We start from the raw sequence: 23,522 nt of genomic DNA on the forward strand, positions 1-23,522 counted from the left end.
CGGGTCTCTTGTTGCTTTGTGCCTAAGTTATGAGAGTTATTATCCAGTAGATTCCTGAGGAAATACATTTGGAAAACTATCGCTACTATTTCATTAACACTGTCCAGGTTAAAGAGTACTTTCAGGCTTCACATCACATTGAATTTTCAAAATTTTGTGAACTGAGGAGCACTGCTTCTCATTACAGCTGAGGCTGCTAAGGGACTTTGCAGGCTCTTTCAGCTTACCGCAGAAAGGCTGGGACCCGTTCTGAGCCTTTAACCCGGGGCCTGGCACTCTCCCTGGTACAGGATTGCGCTTTTCAAACTTTGCCTTCTGTTGACTCTACCGAGGAGCCCGACTCTTGCTTTGCTTCTGCAGCAAATCTGGGGGCTGCCTGGTGCTTTCCACTCTCCAGTAAGCTATACCGTTCCACATCTTAGCTAAGAGCTACTGTGAGAGGCAGAACACACTGACTGTGGGGTGGGGTGGGGGGGAATCAGTTATATAATGAAGATCTACTTACAGAAGCAGCAAGCCCAAAACCTTTTTTTAACAGCTGCAATTTTATAAAGCAGTTATATTTGGCCGCCCCTTGAAACAGTTGTGCACATTCTGTACAGTATTTTGAGTCTGAAAAGTGGAACTTAGGGGGATTCTAAATGTCCTCCTCGCTTCCAGAGATAGCTTGTTGGCCATGTTGGAGTATTTGTTCATTTTCCTCTGACTTATATTACTGTATGAGAAGAATACCATGTGGCCATAATGATAGGGCTGATCTGTTTCAACAACACCAAGCAGAACACATTTGCTTTTTAACAGCCTCCTCTGAGTAAAGCTGTCTGACATAAAGACAGTTTTTGCTCACCTGCAGTATCATATAAAAGTATACTAACAATATGATTTAATTGATGCTTTCCTTTGATGGGGGGGGGTGCCAAAATAGATTTAAAACAAAAATCTCACTCATAATTTTAGGATTTGATTGAGTTTGACAGCTAAAGTAACCATAATAAAAACATTTGCATATTTTATCATTCATCAGGCTTTTTCACATGTACACTGAAAGACACTTTACAAGAAGTATCACTGAGACTGATAATCTTAGAAAAGGGCTATTCTTCCCACAGTGTTCATCTCAAGGCCAGTGTTTACTGTTCAATTTGAAAAATTTAAGAACATTAAACATATAGGGTAATTTTTTCCTATACAATAAACAGCTGCCTATAGCCATATTTCTCTGATTCTAATAACATCTGTGACTACAGGGAAGAACACAACATCAAAGAATGAGTAATATGTATTTTAAAATCAGAATTTGAAGAACAGTTTCCCCCAGAGTGCCCTGAACTTCTCCTTTTTTTGTTTTTCATTTCCTCTCAACACTTTTGTTATTATTCAGTCCACATCCATCTTTCTTTCTAGATTATAAGGTCTTTGAGGGCAGGGGCAGTGTTGTCTTCTCCTTTATTACCTACCTGTGACCCAGCACAAGATTTCATGCCATGCAGGTGCTCAGAATGTGTCTGATGAATGCATAAATTGATAACTTCTTAGAGCTATAAACATTTTTACCAAGATAATTGTTTTATCTAAAATTTTCAACAATTTTATTTTCCTCCTTTGGGGGAGGAGGGTTTTTTTTTTTTAATCACAGAAATACTATTTCAAATGCTTCTGCTTTAAAATAGAAATAATTGTAATTGATTTGTAATATAGCTTATAGAACATTTGCTCCGTTTAATGCTTCTTTCTTAATAATAAATCCCAACTCCTTTGAACACTTACATAATTTCAGTCATGTAATTAAACTTTTTAAAAGCTATTTTGGCTAAAGGAAAAAAAAAGGTATTACTTAACGTACATTAAAAAGTTTTGGCTATTGTAAAAGCATATTTTTTATTTCCATCCAGTATTTTTCATGAAAACTCTGACATATTTAATTCAGTACAATCTAAATTTAGCAGAATACACGCTAGACAGTACCACATAACAACAAGGTATTACCTCCACTTTATAGGAAATAAAATTTAAGATTATTGATTATTAAGATTATTACGATAAGCAAAAAACACAAGTCTACTTAGGCATTCCAATATATACACTGGCAGACAACCCTTAAATTGGTTGACAGTAAATAAAGAAAAAGTATAATATGGTGAGCAGAAGCTTTTCATCTTCAGAATCTGAGCTGGTAAGTGGCAAAACCATGTTTAATGAACGTTAAAATACAAAGAGATCATATTATTTTACAATGGTGACACAAACATTTCATTTTCTGTTAGGATGCAGTACTCCATTACAGATAGCTGTTAGAGACTAAATGCCTTAAAACAGGGCTTTCTCCATCTATAATTTCTGTGACCTGGTTTTTGCCCATCTCACTGCTAGCAGCCCAGAAGAAGAGCGGATGTGCTGAGCCGAGAGTGGCATCATGTGACAATCACGGTTTGTGCAACTTCACACCTAATGGTGTGTCCCTCAAAGTCCAAGGTTCACACCCACAGTCTATTAAGAACAGAGAATGGAGTCCTGCAACCATCCAGAGATCATAGCTAGAGGAATTCCAAATGGCTGGTACCTGGTTAACTGAAGCATCTGTATTAGCCACAGGTGAAGGGGAACGACACGCAGGTGGAGAAGAAATTTCACTGCTGGTTCCCTCCTCCCCAGACTCCTCAGTGACAGGTGACAGCAAAGTGTGACAGCGACCTGCAGTCATCTATCACATAAAATGTAGCCCAAAGGACATGAACATCAGTTAGCTCTGTTAACAAAAGACCTGGTCTGGCACAGGTCAGAACACAAGTAATAATACAGCAAAGGTGAGAGATACAGAGACCCAAATGTACATACAAATTCTGTGTTAGTATTTAAAAGTTTTATCCTCAAGTGAGTATGACTCTAGGGACCATTTGTAAAACAAACAGGGAAAGGGGGTGCATATCACAATCAAGACTTTTGCTGTTGATTATTTTAGTTTCCTTTCCTTGATGTCTGTCTGTGTCTTTATAGACAAGTAGAAAAATTATGAATCATACAAGGGAGGGAAGGGTCTACAAAAGAAAACGGGTCTTCCATGGACATCTCAAATTCCAAATACTCTAGGGAGATAAATGCACCCAAAGTGATATTTTTTCAAAAGAGTCCAGCTATGGTTACACACCACCTGAGGCACAGCTCCTATGTGTGGAAAATACACAGCACTTTACAGTTACCAAAATAAGCGATGCATTCTAGATACAAAGTGATAGGTAAGTGATGTGGCAGAACAGAAATTAACGGAACTTATTCATTTTAATCCAAAGCTAAACTTTGGATTTTTCTGTTTTCTTATTTTCCTAATAGGACCTTTTCTTCTATATTTTATTAAACATCTGTAGAACAGAATACGCAAACATATCTAGTCACCCAGTGTTTTAGCTTGGAAAACATACACAAAAAATATGTGTAGCCTGATTCTCCTAATCCTCAGAAAACTAGAAAACTGTGCAAAGGACATTTTTTTTTTTTTTGAAGGTCAGAGCCTCTCAGTATTATTGCTAAGTTATAAACAAATGCAGGGCCAACCTTCGACATACTAAATAATTCAGCCACCTCAAGCAAATAGCTTCATTTTAACTGTCACTGTTTACAGTACGAAAAACTGGCCTTGGCCCCAATGTCGTCCGAGGGTTCAGGAGACTGCTCCTCAGTTGGAGTCGCGAAGAGGGAACCTGGAGCCCCTAGCCAGGGCCCCGACAGGAGGGAGCGCCCTATAGCACAGCAGCAAACCCGCCTTCGCCCTTGCTTACCATGACCACAGAGGGGTGGGCCGAGGTCGCGGGGAGGAGCTCCCTGTCCAGGTCCTCCGTCCCCTCCGCGAGCCCCTCCACCTCGGTCACCGTCAGCAGCATGGTGGCGTGCTTGGCTTTCATCGTCAGCATCTTGCACTTGGAGTTCAAAGAGGCGATCTGCTCCTGGTAGCCCTTGATTTTCTGAGCCAGCTCCTGGGGAAACATTTCCCCCACCGTGTGTCAGAGCAGCATCAGAAGGAAACACAGCTAGCGGCGTTCATCTTCCTCCAGCGCCGGCCAATGAAAGCGCAGGGCTGCGCCAGGCGCGGCCGCGGCCGCGAGGCAGGATGTGGACGTGCGAGCGGAGGAGCCAGCCTCCCGGCCGCGCACCCACAGCCCGACCGCCGCGCGGCGGGGCTGGAAGAGCGGCTGCGCGGCGCGGGCCAGACCCGGTGCCCTGCGCCCGCGGGAGTCGGAGCCCGGGGGAGGCTCCGTGTGCAATCAGGCGCTTAGGTGACGGGAAGCCCTGGCAACTTTCTTTAAAATGCCTAGAGAATCCGAAACTGCCAGATGGTTCATGCCGTGGAAATTAGGTCATGTGATGACTAAAACTACAGAAACATGCAACGCTCAGCTCTTACCCCACGGAATGTATCAAACAGAGCAGTCCCCTGTTACCGACCGCGTCGCAAAAGTAACCTGCATGTCAATTCCTGGGACCCACGGAGTTGTTTTTTTGTAGATGAGCTAAATATTACATGTGAAACCCTAATTTTTTATGCATCTTATTCCCACAATAAAGTTTTGTACATTCATCAAATCCTCCCTCCTGGACTCACTCCATCATGCCTCACATGTTTCTGATGTTTCCAAACTAGAGCTTTGCAGTCCAGTTCAAATTTAATGGCTTTTAACTTCATTTGGTGTTGAAAAAATGTTTTAAGAGATAGAGGTGTTAAAGCTTTTACCAAGAGCTTACTGAAAATATACTCTGGACAGCACGTAGCTCTCAAAAATCTAAAATATTAAATAAAAATAATCTAAAGTGGTAATTCTAAAATATTAAATTTATATTTTCTTACTTAAAAGATGTATACATGTTTAACAAAAATGAAGATGTCTATTCCAAAACATGAATCCTTAAAAGTACCAAACCATTACTTTTTTCTGTTCCTTTTATTTGGCTCTGTTGCCTGAAAAGCTGTCATTCAGCGTTCGCATGTAACATATTTTGTGACAAAAACATTAAATGTCAACGTGTTTAAAACAATGTTATGTATATGCCTATATACACACAGGCATATATACATTCTATGCCTGTCTGTATGTATGTATACACATACTATCATTTTAAACACAGTGACATTCAAACTAGAGCTTTGAACTTGGAAGTTCAGAAACAAAGTGGATCAACAAACTGGTATATATATATAATGTGTGTGTATGTATATATGTGTATGTGTAGATATATACACACAGACACACGTATATATCATTTTGTTTCTCCCCTCCCAGCCAAAACTGACTAAATGAAAGGAAAAACAACCCATCAAAACTCAGCCAGTAGCCTGTCTTCTTCTTTTTTTTTTTTTTTAAGATTTTATTTATTTTTTAGAGAGCGAGCGAGAGAGAAACAGCATGAGAGGGGAGAGGGTCAGAGGGAGAAGCAGGCTCCCCGCTGAGCCGGGAGCCCGATGTGGGACTCGATCCCAGGACCCTGGGATCATGACCTGAGCCGAAGGCAGACGCTTAACCATCTGAGCCACCCAGGCGCCCAGTAGCCTGTCTTCTTGACTTCTTCTATAGCACAATAATTTCTAAAGCAAGAATTTAAAAAGTAGAAATCATCACTTCTTTAACTTTTAGAGCTGCAGGTACTTAATTAAACCTAATAGGGTTTTTTTTTTTTTTTTAAATAGTGATTAAACAGCTACTTACTACATCTGACCTAGTGCCCAATACATGGTTACTCTATCTTAATTAGCATGCACATAGAGAAGACATCTACCAACTCAGTGGACTTCTTGCATTCTGTGTTTTCATAGGACAAATCGCTATGCTTTCTTACAATGGCTTGCCCCATTGGGGTAGATTTGAAGAATCTTTGTGAAATAGCATTAGTTTTAGTCCCTCCCCTTTCCTGCCTACATGGATGGCTGTGTCCCTTCCTGCTACACCCTGCAAAGGTGTGGGCCGTGCTGACAGCACACACCACCCATCTCCTAAACTGGAGTTCTCAACTTTATTGTGTATAAAACTCATTTGGGCTGTTCATTAACAACGAAATTCTGGTCTCCACAAAGGATTTTGATTTACTAGGCATTTTATACTTATCCCAAATGACTCCCTTGGAGAAATAGCTCTTTAGAACTTTCTTCTGTAAGACTAAAACCTGTCTATATCATAATAACTTTGTGGGTTGGTGATTAAATCTGCTAAATTAAAATGGAGCCCCACTGGCTTTTACGTAGTCCCTATTCTCAGGAAGCATATGTATTTTTAATTTTTACTGGATATTTCTGAAAATGATTACACAGGATGAGCATAAAGAGGTGGGAATTTCAGATACAGTGGCTGTTCTAAGTAGAGTGGCTACCCCTCTGTGGGCAGTCTCCCGCACTCTGGAGAAGGCCTTGTGTGTAAGGTAAAAAGCAAAGAGCCTAGTATTCTCTCCTATGATTTAAAAGTGGCAGGATAATTTTTTCAACTTAAATGCAGCATTTAAAAAATTACAGAAAAAAATGTGAATTCCTTAGAAATGGATAAATCATCAATTATTTTTATGAGTTAAAGTTATCCTTCTAGATACTAGATTCACCTCAAAATTGAAATTCCATTAAAAGCCGGCTGAAGGGGCGCCTGGGTGGCTCAGTTGGTTAAGCGACTGCCTTCGGCTCAGGTCATGATCCTGGAGTCCCAGGATCGAGTCCCGCATCGGGCTCCCAGCTCGGCAGGGAGTCTGCTTCTCCCTCTGACCCTCCTCCCTCTCATGCTCTCTGTCTCTCATTCTCTCTCTCTCAAATAAATAAATAAAATCTTTAAAAAAATAAAAATAAAAAAAAAATAAAAGCCGGCTGAAAATACAGGAAAAAGCAGCCTTCCACATTCTTATGGTAAATCAGGCTTTCTCCACTGAGCACGTCCCTTCCTGTGTTTGTTTTATATGCACAATGAGTCTCACACAGGACTATGCCATTGTGATTATGAACATGTATTCTAAATCACATGGCAAAACTTACAAATGTCTACACTCATGTTTAGAACTGGAAAGAGAAAATGTGACAAAATGAATGCATCCCTGAACAGGAGCCTGGAGGACAGTCTACAGATGACTGTGCTCAGAGCCAACTCTGGGACCCTGGGCAAGTCATTTATTTTCCTGGACCATCATTCTTCTCTTCTGTGCAATAAGGTAGCCCAAAGAGTTTCTGCTGCAGGGGAAAAAATCATGGAATTGGAAGCAACAGATATACTGGCTTAGAATCTGGTTTCTATCAGTTACTAGATTTGGGAGCTTGGGAAGTCACAAAAATCAGTTTGTTTTCTTATCGGTATAATGGAGATGATTAAAAAAAAAAATCCTTACCTCACAGTGGTGTTATAAAAGATAAGAACAGGGGCGCCTGGGTGGCTCAGTTGGTTAAGCGACTGCCTTCAGCTCAGGTCATGATCCTAGAGTCCCGGGATCGAGTCCCGCATCAGGCTCCCTGCTCAGCAGGGAGTCTGGTTCTCCCTCTGACCCTCCCCCCTCTCATGCTCTCTCTCTATCTCATTCTCTCTTAAATAAATAAATAAAATCTTTAAAAAAAATAAATAAATAAAAGATAAGAACTTTGGAAACTGTTAAAAAAACTAAAAAAACTGTAGTAATTATAATTATTGTTATTTTAGACAAGATTTTAAAAATATACACTTTCTGTACTATGAGAGAAAAGTTGTTACAACAAAATTCCGGATCTTATAAAATGACATTAAAAATAGTTTCAGAATTAATTTGTAATATATAGCCTAATGTATGAATTGTATAAACAGTAGTTTCAAATATTTGCATAACATATTCTCACTTAACCAATGGCATCAGAAAATCAATAGTTAACATAGATGATACGTACAGTGTAGAAGTAAATGTAGGTGGGATGTTTGTTTACATCATTTTGTAAATCGTATATAAATGTAAGTACTGATGCACTGGACATGTCAAGAAATTAAAGAACTGCATTTGGAGAGATATTTCATAGTGAGATATTTCATCCTTCAAAGGCAACAATTGAATCTTCTGAGAAACTCACTATGATACTTGGCTTGGAAAAATGGTTTGTTGCTCTTATGACAGCAAAGTTAAAACAGAGCAGATGAAGAATAAACTAAATATCCACCCTTGGCACAGAGAAATAAGACACCCTTCCCTGCCCTGTTGCTTACCCCAATTCATGATGCTTTGAGCCAGTCCCCAAGGGAAAAAGTAAATGTGAGCCATATAGGAATTGACAGGTCAGAAGAAATTCACTGGTAGGTATCAATGGGCCAAGACACTTAAGGTCTATGATCTCTGAGACGAAGTCTGCACAAGGAGTGTTCAAGTCCTAAGTTTATAATGAAGTTATAAATTCAAGAAAGAAGGCATATTTGAAAATGGGGAAGATGCTAACAGACACAATCTGGAAATCAGCAAAACAACATGGACCATACTCTGATTTTGGTGGAAGCAACTGAAATAACCTATATTTGAAAGAGCAAATGATTTTGTTTTTAATATGAAATGTTTCTTCTTTTTGAAGAGAGTGATCAAAGCAGCAAGGCTTTGAGCATTGCTGTTTCTAGCAGGCTTTGAATACCCAGTGGACTATGTTTTGGTGTAATTAACTGTGAGAATTTTGGGTGCAGGAGACAATTGGTGGATCTCAGGTGAGATATGTCATCAGCAACATGTAAAGAGGTTTTGGCCTCAAGGGGAAGACTCAGGCTCCTGGGTCTTGGAAAGGATCAGCAAATACAGTGCTCAAAATGCAAAGACAGTCAGAGAGGATCCCCAAGAACTGAGCACACTGTGTACGGGACAGGGAAAACTTTTCTCTGTGATTCACTAGAAACCAATGACACGTTCTCAGCAAGTGCCTGTGTTCCTGTCTCACCTCATGCCGAGAAATCTGGGCCTGCAGCTCCTGGATGTTACTGGTGGCCACAGGTTTGTCCTCAATTTCTCTGTGAGCTCCTTCTATCAGCTCCTGGAGGTGTTGCATTTCTTGCTCATACTGTTCATACTGCACCACAGCCTCCTTTGAAAGGGGAAAAAAAAACAACACACAATTATCTTTCTATATCAATAACTATGGGAATCATTCTGTGCTGCTGTATGTAGCGTTAACTGGTATTTACCTGTGTGTCTAGGGAATAAAGAAATGATGGGCAAAATCCCTGGCTGATTCAAGTCCTCAAGTTTATGCAGATATTTCAAAGACTTCTCTCTAAAATAGTTTGCTAAGATTATCAACTGACTCAAAATAGCTAAGTGGCTAGATCCTCTCTCTTCTCCCTATTCATGTTATCCTGAAAATGGCAATGTTATGGCCAGAACAACGTTGTGGTGGGAAGCAGTACGAAAAACATGATTGCTTCATTTTTCCATCTAAGAAATACTAAATATATATATATGTAAGGCACTTGTCTAAATGCTGGGGTGGAAGACAAAAAAAAATGAAGTAAGCATGACTTCTATCCTCAGGAATTTACTATGTAACAAATTACAAGATAATTCAAGGAGCAAAACTAGTTGACCAAGTTGACCATTAGCTATTTAATGAGCAGATATGTATGAAATTTTTGGATAAAGCAGGTAAAGTATTAGTGGAAAGGAGATATGAGGTGGAGAGTGTCATTCCTTCCTAGTAAATGATTTTTCTCTTCTTAGCTAAAGAGATTAAGAGTTACACGTGGATGTACTTTTCAGGCAAGGAAATGCATTTGGTGCATCAGTAAGCTGAAATATGAAAAAAAAATTCTGTAACATATACTAGCAGTAAAGGCATTTTACAAGGCTTTAGAGGATTCTCAGATGGATAAAAAGAGATAAAAATATATGACTGAAGACAAAATTAACCTTTATAAGTTGTTCTTTACTAAAATATATTGCTCAAAGATAGTGTTCACCAAAGGATATTTTTTATAGAGCTTTCCCCAGGCTTTTGTGGGTGATCCAAATGATAGCATTTCATCTCCTTATTTTATATAAGCACAACAATCTGTCAAATTTAACACTCTGGATGTGTTTTGATGGCTGAGCCCACACAAGGCTAAGAAAAGAAGCCCATGACTCATTAGCCGTTGCTCGCCGGCGCGGGGACGGGAGGCTCCTGCGGCAGGTATAGGAGCACATGCCTGCATGAGGTTGCACTGCTGGATGGCCGTGTGCTGTAATCGGCTCGCCTCCTCCTGCAGGTGCAGAGCGGCGTGGCAGAGCGGCAAGCTGGTGACCACCTCCTCGGGGATCCGGAGTGTGCTCTGGCAGATCTGCACAGCGTGGACCTTTGGCTTGAGTGACTCCATCTCAGACAACAAGTGCTGAAAGTGCAAGTTCACATTTTACATTTTGTAATGCATGGGAAGATCGTATATTTTAATAGCTTATTTCATAGGCCAGAGACGTTTACTAAATTACAGCTCTGTCACGTGTCATAAACATTTCCCAAGGAATTTTTTTTAATGTATAGAGTACTAAGACTGTAACTGAGTTTAAAAATCATTTTTCCTCACTATCTTCCTTTTTTTTTTTTTTTAAATATAGCTCCCTAACTCATTTCCTCTGAATTATTTTTGCTTACCAGTCGATGAGAAAGTTGCTCCTTGAGACTAAGACGTCCGACTTCTGGAGAAGTCAAGGTTGTCTGGGCTTGCTCCAAAGCAACTTGTAAGTTTTTTAGCTCGGTTTCAAATTTTTTCATATCCTACAGAGTAAAAGCAATATGAATGTCAGTATATAAGCACTTGAAGTTCAAAGTCATAGAAGAGTAACATCGCAGTCAAGAAGGCATTATCAGAGCTGAGTACTACATCTCCACTATAAAACCACCATTTTTTTAAAATGATAGACTTTCCAATTTGAATTACTATTATTATTATTATTATTATTATTGTTATATTTTACCTTGGCAGCATCTTGGAGATTCTGCAAACGAATTTTGATCATCTGTCGCAGCTCCTCAGACTCCCGTCCCAGTTCTGCCACTTGCTGAGACATTTTTTCTGTGCAGTACACGCTAGCGAGGTACTGTAATTTCTCAATCATTGCTTCCAGATTGCTGTGAATTTCTTCAGATTCTTCTAGCATGGTCTAGAGAGAATTATCCATATTCATGACATTGACAGGTAGGCAGAGATAGACGTATAGGTACTCAATCTGCTGTGGTATTAGACCATCAGACTAGAAGAGAGGGAGATGTTATCCACAGTTCTCATGCGCACTGTGGAGGTTCTGTGTGTCTTATTGTGTTTAACCTTCACACCCCTGTGCCTACTCCCCACCCACTCTTATCCCCATTTCACAGAAAAAGAAATCAAAGTTTAGGAACTGTCAACGGTTTGCCGAGGCCACGTGTTATTAAGTGTTGGATCTTAAGGCTCATGCTCTATCTACTGCCCCAAACTGCTCCCTGGTGAGGGTCAGGACGTGAGTATCCCAGGAGCGTCGATGCTCTGACAACTTGGGCCTCTTTGTCAGGTTGCTGAGCCTACTTTTTTCTCATATTTAAACTCAAGAGATGCCTTTCAGCTCTAATTTTCTAAGATCTGAGATGCTTATTGATCTAAGAAATGAAAATAACACAAGGGCATTACAAACAAAAACCTTTGAACACTTGGTTTTGGTGAGACAAGGAGGGTAGCAGCAACTTGAGATACCAAGAAGAATAAAACACAGCCCTCGTCATTCAGGGTAGTATCATCTAGTGGGACTAATAATACAAATGGATTGCTAACCACATAATACACATTATATGAGTAGAGTTAAAGAGTAGAAAGGTTAAAGATGACAGAAATGAGATATGCTCCTACTTGCAGGAAGATTGGGAGAAGGAAGAGCGTAAGTAAAGGAACAGAGGTGAGTGAGCCCAAAATGTGCAGTTACTGGGATATGTGATGTACAAAGAGGAGAAATGGGAGCTGGGACATTATTCTTAGGCAATAGATCTTTATTTTTTTTTAAATAAAGTACAGTTTTTTTTTCCTCATGAGGAATGCTATATATATATGTGTGTGTATATATATATATATATATATATATATATATATATATACATTTAAATATTAAAGCTTAGAAAATATTGAAAATATAAAGAAGAAAATAAAATACTCCACAATACGTCAGAGATAACTTTAAATAGGAGATAACTACTGTTACATTTGGGTATATTTTAAGGTAATTGAGACCATAATATATGTACAATATTCCATCTTTCTTTTCCACCTGACTTTAGAACACATGCATTCTCTCTGTGTACTGTTTTTGGCTAAACATGGGCAGCCTGAACTAAGGCAGGTAAGGAAGAACTCCTCAAAAGAGTGTCTACAGGCTGAGTTCTCTCCTGAGCTTCCGAGAGACCCACAGACAGGCGGTATCCCGTGTCTGTGAGGCACTCAACTCACCCACTGCCCAAGTCAAAACACCTGGGAGTTGTCCATGGCTCCTCCCTCTCTTTCACCCATATCTAAGAGTCTCCAGAGTCCAGAATTCTAGCTCAGTGATAGCCCTTGATTCTGTCTTCTCTCAACCTCCAAAGAGGGACCCTGTCACTCTCTGTCATAATACTGAAGCCAACTTCCATGCTGTCTTACCTTCATCAGTCTATTTTCCACAGGCTGCTAAATCGTCTTTCTTAAAATACAAGCCTGAATTTGTCGCTTGCCTGAAGAATATCTGTCAAAGGCTTCGGAGGGACTGTAGGGTAAAGCCCAAGTTCTTAACAGGGCTTTTGATCTTTTCTCTTCTCCCTCTATTCTTACCTCTTAAGCTTCTTTCCAGCTCTCCTCCACACCTCCTCCCCATAGTGCCCCCTCCACTGCACCAGAGCACCCCTCACTCTTACTACTGGGATTTCGACATGCATTTTTGTCTAAAATGCATTTCACACAAGTAGGCAGCCTGTCATTCAGGACTCAGGCGGGACTTACTTTTTCCTAAGAAGGCCTCTTTTAACTTCCCCTAGACCCCAGGCAATGTGGGTGGAGCATGCTCCTATGGGCTCCCTCAGCACTTTGATCCCTCATTTCCAGCACTTATCACACTGTTTGTAACTGTCTAGATCTGTCTTGTGCCTCTTTTATCAACTCCCTGGGGCAAGAACAGGGAATATTCTTTGTATTTTAAATTGCTAGCTTTGGAAAGAAAGCATTCTATAAATGTTTGTTGAATAAATAAATGAGTGCAGGACCTACTTAAAAGAAAAAAAAGCCTTGATGGTCATTTTAAAGACTACATTTATACTCTATTATATCCAAAATGTCATTGAGAAAAGTGACTTGACATTTTCTTTAAAATTCCACTATAGGGGTATCTAGGTGCCTCAGTCATGATCTCAGAGTCCTAGGTCTTCAGTAACCTCTGCCTTTGGCTTAGGTCATGATCTCAGGGTCCTACGAACAAGCCCCATGTTGGACTCCCTGCTCAGTGGGGAGACTGCTTCTCCCTCTCCCTCTGCCCCTCCCCTCTGCTCCTGCTCACTCTCTCTCTCAAATAAATAAATAAAATCTTAAAAAAGAAATTCCACTATAGTGGGGCACCTGGGTGGCTCAGTCGGTTAAGCATCTGACCCTGGGTTTCAGCTCAATTCATAATCTCAGGGTCATGAGATCAAGCCCTGTGTCAGGCTCCATGCTCAGCATGGAGTCCCCTTGAGATACTTTCCCCCTTTCTCCCCCCCCCCCCACTCCCCCCCCCCAAGCCCCCCACCCTGGCTCACACTCTCTTTCTCTCTCTCAAATAAATAAATAAAATCTTTAAAAAACAAAATTCCAGTATAGTTATTAATACCACATATTTTCTACATTTTGGATTATGGAGTAGTAACATTTTGATGATCATGATACATTTTGCCAATTGTTTTTCAAAAAGTTTTTAACAAGTAACCTTCAGAGTTGAGAGTTCTCACTTCTTTAAATATGAACCTCAAATAACTTTTTTTTTTAAAGATTTTATTTGACAGAGAAAGACACGGCGAGAGAGGGAACACAAGCAGGGGGAGTGGGAAAGGGAGAAGCAGGCTTCCCACGGCGTAGGGAGCCCCATGCGGGGCTCAATCCCAGGACCCTGGGATCATGACCTGAGCCGAAGGCAGGTGCTTAACAACTGAGCCACCCAGGCGCCCCACCAAATACCTTCTAAATGGTGTTAATTTGATAGAGTGTTCTCTCTCTTTAAATTTTCGTTTCTAGATTTCTAATGAGGTTGAATATTTTTTTCACTGTTTACAACCAATTGTAACTTAAGTCTTGTCTTGAGTGGTATAAGAATGATTCCAGAAGGGTATGCAAGATTGATTAGAAAAGAACGATTATGTACATAGGGAAATTAATTAGCATTTGTTAAAGCATTCCAAGAAGGAGAAAATGGGGCTTTGACCTAGAACCCTGTCCATAGGAATGGAAAAGCAAATGATTTAAAAGATATGAGTATACATAAATCAGAATAAAAGAGAGAGAATCTAAAATACTTCAGGATATCCATGTAACTAAGTAAAAATCATTCTGTATTGTATTGTAAGCTAACTGGGCTACTAGATATTTGTACTAATTCAAGCTAAAGATAATAAAAGGATGAAATAATTTCCTGGATGATATAACCAGAAGAAAACTTCCGGAAATGAAGTAATGCAGCCACCATGTGATATGAACTCTTTGCTCCTTTCCAGCTGACCCCTACTTCCTCTGGAAAGCCAGACAACCAAGACTAGGCTGAATGCTTGGGAGGCACCCATGTGGCACGTGGTGTGCTTGATATTTGCACATATGTTAAACCATTTGATCCTCCTAATAATTCTGCAATATAAATATCATTTACATCTCCATCTTATTGATGAGAAAACGGAATTCAGAGAGGCAAAATAGTTTGCTCCAAATCACACAGCCCTAAATAACAGAGCTTGGTTTTCCCATCAGTCTGAGTCTGGAGCCTATACTCTTTCCACATGTCACATCTCTTCCTGGGGAAGAATTTCCCACCATATCCCCGCATGTGATTGTTTCAAAGAAGCCGCAAAAAAAGAGAGACCTGTATCTGGCTGATTATTTGGGGTCTTGGAGAAAGAAAAGTCTAGGGGAGATAGAGGATATTTATTTATTTATACAGTCTAATGAAATCTTATGGGTAGCCACTTTCTTACAAACCTTTGGACAAGTCATTAGGGCTACCTTAGCTTTCTTTTTATCTGGCACCTACAATAATTCTACATCATGGTCCTTTAAATTTTCTGTCAGTCTAGCCAGTTAAATCAAATTGCTCTCTAAGTTACTCTTTGAAAACGTTTTTTCCCAAAGTTACCTGATGTAAAATGTATTGTTCTCGAAGTTGGTGTGCCGAATTCCATGTAATCTTTCCATGTACCAACACTTTAGCTTTCTCAATCCACTTCAAAATGAATTCAAGCATTTCATTGTATTCTTCTAAATGTGATGCTGCCTGAAAAATCATTACCATTCAGATAGCAATTGTAAACTCTGCCTCATGAGCTAGAAATCAGTCTTCTATTTCTCTTCAGATACAATAATCCTAGGGGATCTGTGATATCTAAAGGTATCATAAACAATCATTTCCTTGTTGAAAACCTGTCAAGGACGTCCGAGTGACTTTAGGATAAAGTCCAAGTCCTTAATATGCTTGAATAACTGTCTTTTAAAAATATTTTCTATTCTCATTTCTTAGTCATCTGTCTAATACCTCTCTACCCCTCCTCCCATACTCCACCCTCACTGAATAAGGAGGTTTTGGTACTATAATTCATTAGTTGCCAAATCATGATTTAGTTTGTCCCTGATTACACAAAAAACACATCATCAATTTATAAAGGTGAATCTACAGTCAACAATTATGATGGATGTGTGACCTGAACCTATTAAGTAAAAGGTAAATGCAAGCATGTATATATGTATATATATATATATATATATATATATCTTATGTCTTACATCTTTAAATATATATATTTTTTACTTTATATATATATAACTTTAAGATATTTGAATTCACTCCATACTGATTTTGTAAAACATGTTACTGGATGAGTATTCATTTCACAAAATACTTCTCCAGTTGACAAAATATTCATTCCAAAAGTCCATTTATATGACCATGTTTGTCAATGAACTTATAATATGGTTTGATATAAAATAAAGGCAAGTTTAGATGTAAATTTTAGGAACACAGGTGTGGTATGAAATAAGCTACCCTTAAACTACCCTCATCATTGTCAATATTATCTTTTGATTTACTTCCAAAAGAAAAACAAACACTGAATTTCTGCCTTAGAAGATTTTGATGCCTGGCCTGGAAGACATACCTGACCGAGCTTGGAGAGCCGATTTTCAGCCTGCCTAATGGTCTGCTGGTGGAGTTCAGTCAGTTTTCCTATCTTCTTGGCCAGTGGTTTACCCAGTTGGCCATTCTGTTCTGCAAATTTCTGTACTGCTGCATCTAGTTCTATTAATTTTAAATGACAGCCATCTAATTCCTCTCCTAGCACCTAAATGGAAGCCAAAACAAAAGAGCATTAGACTATAGAAAGTAAATTTCTCCAGATTTTCCAAGATCAAGGGTGATATTTTAAATGACTTTTGTAAATGCCAAATATTATAAAGAATAATTCTACTCTGATCAGGTCATTTCTGTTTCTTTGGTTAGAAAGGCAGAGCAGACAGGATGTTTTGTAACCCTGGTGTTCATTTCCTGTGAGGCTGAGTGAGAAGGTTAATGTTATCCTTCTGCCCCACCCAAAAAGGATTCATCACTTAACTCATCAGCAGAGCGAGAACACACATTTAACCACCAAGACCATCCTTCATTTTGGAATTTTTATACTTATATTCCCAAATCATTATCTGGTCCTTTGACACTCTTCCCTCTTACACACATATGTAGGTACATTTATTAATACACTCCATTGTAATGATGAAGTAAGTGATCTATGCTGTTATGTTTATAAAATGTCTTACTGCCTGCCTTTGTTAATCAAGAAAGCTTTTTTTCCCCCGCTCTATATCCCCAAAATAACTCCAAAAAATAGTTAATTCATTCAGTAGCACTCTTAGGTTTCCACTTCTCCTTCCTTACCTTTTGGTCATTTTTAGCTTGAGCTAAATTATCTGTCTTTGTTCTCAGCTTACTCAGAATAGTTGTGAGATCTTTGGCTATCTTCTGAATTTGCCGGCTGAATTCCTGGCTCATGGTCTTGCTCTGTTCAACTTCTCTTACTTTGTCCTGGATCTAAATAATCAATGAGAACAGCAAAACCAACCATGATTAAAACCGCATAAGTGCTAATGAAAACCTCCATCTTAAGATGTTGACAAGAGATGCGTGAGGTGGTTAACACCACTCTGGCGTTGATGGACTTAGTCAGGCCAGCCACGTGCCGTTACTAGCTCTCACGGCTTTCCAGGAAGCTTTGCTTCCCACCACCTTCATACCTCCACTGTCCCTTTCTGCTGCTGTTTCAGCAAAGAAACAAGCAATGCATGTACAGTGATCTATGCATCAAATGTTTATAGAATACTCATTACAAATAATAGTATGTATATAGCTGAGTTTGAATCCTAGGTTCTCCATTTACCAAATTCAGAACACAAATTCCTTTAAGCCTTTTTCTCCATAAAATGGAAAATACTTCCAGATCATTGGAAGCATCTGGATTTGTTTCCAAGCACCTTTTTATAAGTTAGCTGTTGGTGATCTGTTAACTCCTCTTCCAACTTCCCAAGTACATCCTGATAATATATCAAAAAAGTGTTAAGCACAGCCAATAAAAAGAAAGGTAAAAAAAAAATACAGTTAATGTTTATAAGTTTCAAATGGCTTTGGTTTGATTTGAAAACAGTGATATTATTGCTTATAATAAAATGCTTAAGAGAAAACGATAAAGAAATATTTTCTTTATATAAGTGAAAAGCACTTTAGAGGAAACATGCCATTAAAAGAACACTTTTTTGGGGTGCCTGGGTGGCTCAGTTGGTTGAGCGTCCAACTCTTCGTTTCAGCTCAGGTCATGATCTCAGAGTTGTGAGATGGAGCCCTGTGTGGACTCCTCGCTCAGCGGGGAGTCTGTTTGAGATTCTCTCTCTCTCCCTGTGTTCCTCCCCACCGCTCACACTTGCTCACTCTCTCTCTCACATAAATAAATATCTTAAAAAAAAATACTTCTTTGGCCTTCATTATTTTGAGTTGAGTGCCAACGTAAATGAGATGCATGAGAATAACTCTAATATAGAGAAATTTATCCAGAGAAAAAGAAAAATTAAATTTGAACTTTTTTTTAAGATCTGAACTTTTTTTTAGGATCTCAACTTTTCCCAGTAGACCTTCCAATGTCTAAGAAGAAAAACCAAATCGGCCAATTAAACACTTAAAATAGAAAATAACATTTTAGTTTAGGTCAATATCATGAGGTAGTAGCATTGGATTTTGTTGAAATTTTTAAAACACTTTGTATTATTCATTGGAGGGTCCAAAAATGCAGTGTACTTGTATGAATTTTATAATTGCTACAATGTGACACTACTTTCCATTTCATGCAGCACTTTAGAATTAGTGGTATATCTTCTCTTTGTCCCCCATAGACTGCTTTCAACTTAACTGTGCTTTAGCATTATGTCAGCAAGGAGGTCTTAAAACACTATTATGTTTCCATACAGATGCTACCAAAGCTATTTACACTATATGAAAGCATGTCCTCTTTTTGGGACTTAAGATAGAAATCTCCCTCTGATCTCAGTACTATGAATGATTATGTATCTCTTTGTTTAAAAAAAAAAAGATTTGTTTTAAAATTTATAGACATGGATTGGATTATGTCACATCTTTCTTTGGTCATTTGAAAGCTAGAGTTTATTTGAAGGGCTTTCTTCTAGCAACATTATAGGACCCACCAACGTGCATTTTGGGTAATAACTTCCTCCCTGGCTTTACCTTATTTTTTTACTTTGATTTTCCCTTTTTTCAAATATCTTCACCTACTGAACTTACATTTTGCTGAACTGAAATAACAGCTAGAAGAGTACCTGGCAGGTCCTGAGTACTCAAAAAATTTTTGTTGAATACATGAAATATAGCTTTTAAAAAATTTTAAGTCATCTATTTTAGAAAAAGGTGAAGTAGGTAAGTTATTTTTAATTGCATAACATTATTGTTCATATCTGTGATCATCTGATATGTTTCTTGCCTACAAATAAGACCTCTAATTTAGTATTGTTGTTTTATACTGATATGTTTTTAACTGTTTCCATGAAGACAGGATTGTGAAAATCAAGAACTGTCAAACAAGAGTACTGAGCCTCTGAAAGAATGGAAAGGCATACTTTGTGCCCCTAGGTTTACCTGATCATGGATAGTTCCCAGGTCTAGTGCCACCTCAGCTAACTGAAGGGACAGTTCAGAAGGTAAGATGGAGTAAAGACCCAGGTACTTATTCTTCTGCTCTTCAGTCATTTTCTCAATGTTCTGTCGGTGATTTGTGACTTCTGTTAGGAGAATCTAAAAAAAATGATCAAAATTAGAAGCTTCTGGGAGCCTGATAAGGAAATTCATTTTTATGGGTACAGAGACAAGACTATGTATTGTTTATCAATATATGAAGTGTGGACTTAGAGAAACATCTTAAAAAAAAAAAAAACCTCAAGCCTTTCCTTAGTCTCTGGGGAGAAGCATGTCCCCTTTATACAGAACAAAAGGAAGTCCCTCGAAATAGTACTCAAAGCCTTTTATATGTTACATTTCTGAAAAATTTTAATTCAATACTCACCAAATATAAACAAACATATCTCATTAAAATCAGGACAACATTTTAAAATGATGGGTATAGGGAATAAGAAGAGTTTGGTACCTGAAGTTCTTCAAGTTGAGCATCTATTTCTATTGTTGGATTCCCCAAATATTCCTTTGTTTCCTGAACCCAAGATTTCACCGAATTGATTTGAGTCTCCACAACTTCTCGCTCCTTTAGCTCTTGCTTTACCACCTTTCCGTTACTCTTCACTTTGTCCTGCATGCTTCAGAAACATTAAAGGGAGAAACCAGAAGAGGATTTGAAATGAAAGGAAGTCCCTAATCAATGATATAATATTATCAAAAACAGACATTAAAAAAAACTAAAGCCTCATATCCTTTTTTGCAAATAAAGACACTTCCCCAAATTCTGAGATAATGTTCAGTAACACTTAAGCCAAGTACAACAGAAGAATATATGTCATATGAAGTCAATGATTTATCCCTGGAAAACTGAGAGTTGACACACTCCCAAGCCACTGAATTGCAATGAATTTTCCTATCTTAAACAATTGGAGATTGTTTATTTATTTCCTCTTTGGAAATCTACTCAAATGGTGCAGAATCATCAGCACTTAAAAGTAATGTGTAATTGGAATGTTGGTGGCTATTAGAAGCCAGTCTCTAAACAAAGTATCAAGCTTTGGAAATTTGGCAGTTAATAATGTTCAACATCCAAAGTATAAGTTTTTATTTGAATTGACAAAAGTTTGGTAAAAAAGTTTAAATAAGTGAAGTCAGATTATCCCTTATTCATCTATAAGTAGAAGAGGGGAATATAGGCTATGGATGAGTAATATTAGTTAATACAGGGTAAAATCATCTATTGACATTTTTTCCTCTGGCTCAACAAGTGATTCAGGCTGGTTACACATCAAGATTAACTTTCTCTTTCCACTAAGTTCACTATCAGTAAATAGCTATCATTTATCTGGACTTTGATATTACCCTTGTTCTGATCTCCCTGTCTTCCAATTTAGCCAATGAATTATCAAGCTTTATCAAAATGAAGTTTTCAATAGCTCTCACCTGTTCACCTTTCAAGCTTCATTTCTCAGGAATTGCCCTGTCGCCCAACCGCTCCTTGAAAGTGACATGCTCACATCCAAGCTTTCTTACATTGTATTCCCCTGTTGGCTAACCTCTCCTCCCACTTCACTGCCTAGCTCAAGCCTGCCCAGACTTCAGCATAAGCACCCCTCCTGAAGGGAAGCCTTCCTTGATTCCTCTCCTAGAGGTGCTGCATATGCCCTTACCACTCTTTCCATGCTCTGCTGAAATGCTTCCGTAGTTGTCGGAACATGTAAACCTCATGAAGGTAGAGACTGAATTCTGTATGGCTCATCACTGTATTTCTAAATACTACTAGGATGTATTTTTCAGATAAATACTTGAAGAGTTAAGAAAAATGAAAAGCAGGGATGAAGCGAACAGTTCCCCACGTTTTTAAGGTGGCATGATGGGAGAATCCCCAGACTCTAATACTACGCTTATCCCTCTGGGTCATGGCCAAGTTTAGTAACAGAGAATGAAAGCAAGTGTATGCTTACTTCAGGCACCTATCTTGCATTGCCATGATTTCCTGGACAATAGATGGCTCTTCTCCAGGGGACGGCGTGGCTCCATCCTGGAGCATGCTCAGTGCTTGTTGCTGCAGCAGACCTAAGGCCAGCTGCTGCTGGTCCAGCTCCAGAACGAGTGTGTCATGATGGTCAAGAAGAGTGAAGAGTTCTGCTTTTGAGGCTTTCTCTGCAGAACTGTCCGGTAATTTATCTTGCAGCTGATCAATCATTTCCCTGGCTTTTGTAACCTGAGGACAAATGTATATACTGTGAAGATCAAAAATAAACTGAAAAGGGGCGCCTGGATGGCTCAGTTGGTTAAAGCGACTGCCTTCGGCTCAGGTCATGATCCTGGAGTCCCGGGATCGAGTCCCGCGTCGGGCTCCCTGCTCGGCGGGGAGTCTGCCTCTCCCTCTGGCCCTCCTCTCTCTCATGTGCTCTCTCTCATTCTCTCTCTCTCAAATAAATAAATAAAATCTTTTAAATAAAAATAAAATAAACTGAAAAGACAGAGCAATTCCAATAAATGCCACATTTGACCCAAAGGCACTGAGGCACGTTAAAGATGATGGCATAAACTCTAAATTTCAGGGACTAGACATGAACAATCTCCTTAACATGAAAGGGAAGATTTCTGGGTTTTAAGATTTAATCTCAAAATAATAGGGCCATCAGAGACTGCATAACATAGAAAAGGTTGGTTTTTTTTTAAATAAACAGATAAAAGAAAAACTCTTTCCAATATTTATGTTAACATGAATGTGTGCCTTTGAGTCATTAAGGAAGATATGGTTTAAAATACTGAAGCCTACTTAAAAGATAAAAGAAATTAAACATAGGATTTTGGAAATTCCCATTCATTTTCATGACAAAGAAAGTATTTTATACTTTTTCAGGGCCAGGTAAGAAATTTTTTTTAAAGATTTATTTTTTTATTGGCGAGACAGAGAAAGTGTTTGTGTGTGTGCGAGTGGGGGGAGGAGCAGAAGAAGAGAATCTCAAGCAGACTCCCCATTGAGCAGGGACCCCCCCCCTTCCCTCCACACTTGGGGCTCAGTCTCAGGACCCATGAGATCATGACCTCAGCTGAAACCAAGAGTCAGGTGCTTAAAATGACTGAGCTACCCAGGTGCCCCAATTTTTTTTAAGATTTACTTATTTATTTTAGAGAGAGACAGAGAGGGGGGGGGGTAAGAAAATTTTATTAAGAGCCTAGCAAATGGGGCAAAGTGGGCTTGTATTCCTTTCAAAATTTAATTGCTTGGTTTTCTCATTAAAATAATCAGACCCTGGGGAGCTTCCTGATTTTGGCTCAGGTCATGATCTCAGGGTTGTGGGATTAAGCCCTGAGTCAGGCTCTATGCTCAGCGGGGAGTCTGCTTGGGATTCTTTCTCTCCCTCTCCCTCTATCCCTCCCCGCCCCCCCGTTCTTGCTTGCTCTCTCTTTCTCTAAAAGTAAATAAATAAATCTTAAAAAAAAATAATCAGACCCTGATTTAGATTAAATTGCACATTAAATTGCACATTACATTTCATAATTTGGCTTTCATGTCACTGAAACAGAGACTTAAAAAAGAAAGGCTTATTGCTTTTCAGAAAGCCAATTTCAAAAAAGAAACAAAATAGCGTTTTTCAAAATACATGGTCATCAGCAAGGAAACAATTCTTTGAGCCCATCAGTCGTGGAAATTACCTTAGTGTTAAGGCTTTTCCACTCATCTACTGCATCTTCCAGTATCTTCTCCTGGTCCTGAGCCACAGCACCGAGACGTGTCCAGCGCTGCCGGACAGTAGTCATCGACCTGCTTAGGGCTGCTTTGCTTGCGTCATTTCCAATTTTTTCCAGTTGTGAAGTTTTATCCTCAAGGGCCACAACTTTCTCATGGAAAGAATTAACTACTGACACTAAAGACTGAGATAGGGAGAAGATAAAAGAGGTTATGAGGAGAGACTAATTTTTCAGAAGTTCTACGGATTTCAGTAAAGCTCAAAATGACCTGCAAAAGGAAATGTTCCTACATATTTTTATTTTCCTCTGGTAACTCTTACTTTTACACTTAACTTTTAATTGACTTAGGCGTGAATGTTTTAAAGAGGTAAGGTAAATTTATGTCTTTATTGAAAATTTATTTATTAAAATATTTTATTAAGAAGAAAAGTTCATTTGCGACTTGAGATAACATTCTC

At 38.9% G+C, this 23,522-nt stretch overlaps 1 protein-coding gene across 1 annotated transcript in view; it reads right to left on the bottom strand.

The window, feature by feature from the left end:
* SYNE1 (spectrin repeat containing nuclear envelope protein 1) overlaps window positions 1–23,522 on the bottom strand; it is a 428,272-nt gene that overhangs the window by 151,858 nt on the left and 252,892 nt on the right. The window contains exons 80-92 of the mRNA XM_034991032.1: window positions 23,029–23,247; window positions 21,324–21,583; window positions 19,832–19,997; window positions 19,327–19,482; window positions 17,068–17,220; window positions 16,298–16,480; window positions 15,283–15,420; window positions 10,897–11,082; window positions 10,574–10,696; window positions 10,131–10,313; window positions 8,888–9,031; window positions 3,774–3,968; window positions 2,561–2,701 (exon numbers count right to left, since the gene is read on the bottom strand). Coding sequence (XP_034846923.1) covers window positions 2,561–2,701; window positions 3,774–3,968; window positions 8,888–9,031; window positions 10,131–10,313; window positions 10,574–10,696; window positions 10,897–11,082; window positions 15,283–15,420; window positions 16,298–16,480; window positions 17,068–17,220; window positions 19,327–19,482; window positions 19,832–19,997; window positions 21,324–21,583; window positions 23,029–23,247 — 2,247 coding nt within the window. The remainder of the gene's footprint in view (window positions 1–2,560; window positions 2,702–3,773; window positions 3,969–8,887; window positions 9,032–10,130; window positions 10,314–10,573; window positions 10,697–10,896; window positions 11,083–15,282; window positions 15,421–16,297; window positions 16,481–17,067; window positions 17,221–19,326; window positions 19,483–19,831; window positions 19,998–21,323; window positions 21,584–23,028; window positions 23,248–23,522) is intronic.

The sequence above is a fragment of the Mirounga leonina genome, unplaced genomic scaffold, assembly GCF_011800145.1.
Source record: "Mirounga leonina isolate KUSES-001 unplaced genomic scaffold, KU_Mleo_1.0 Mir_53, whole genome shotgun sequence".
NCBI classification, from domain to species: Eukaryota; Metazoa; Chordata; class Mammalia; order Carnivora; family Phocidae; genus Mirounga; species Mirounga leonina.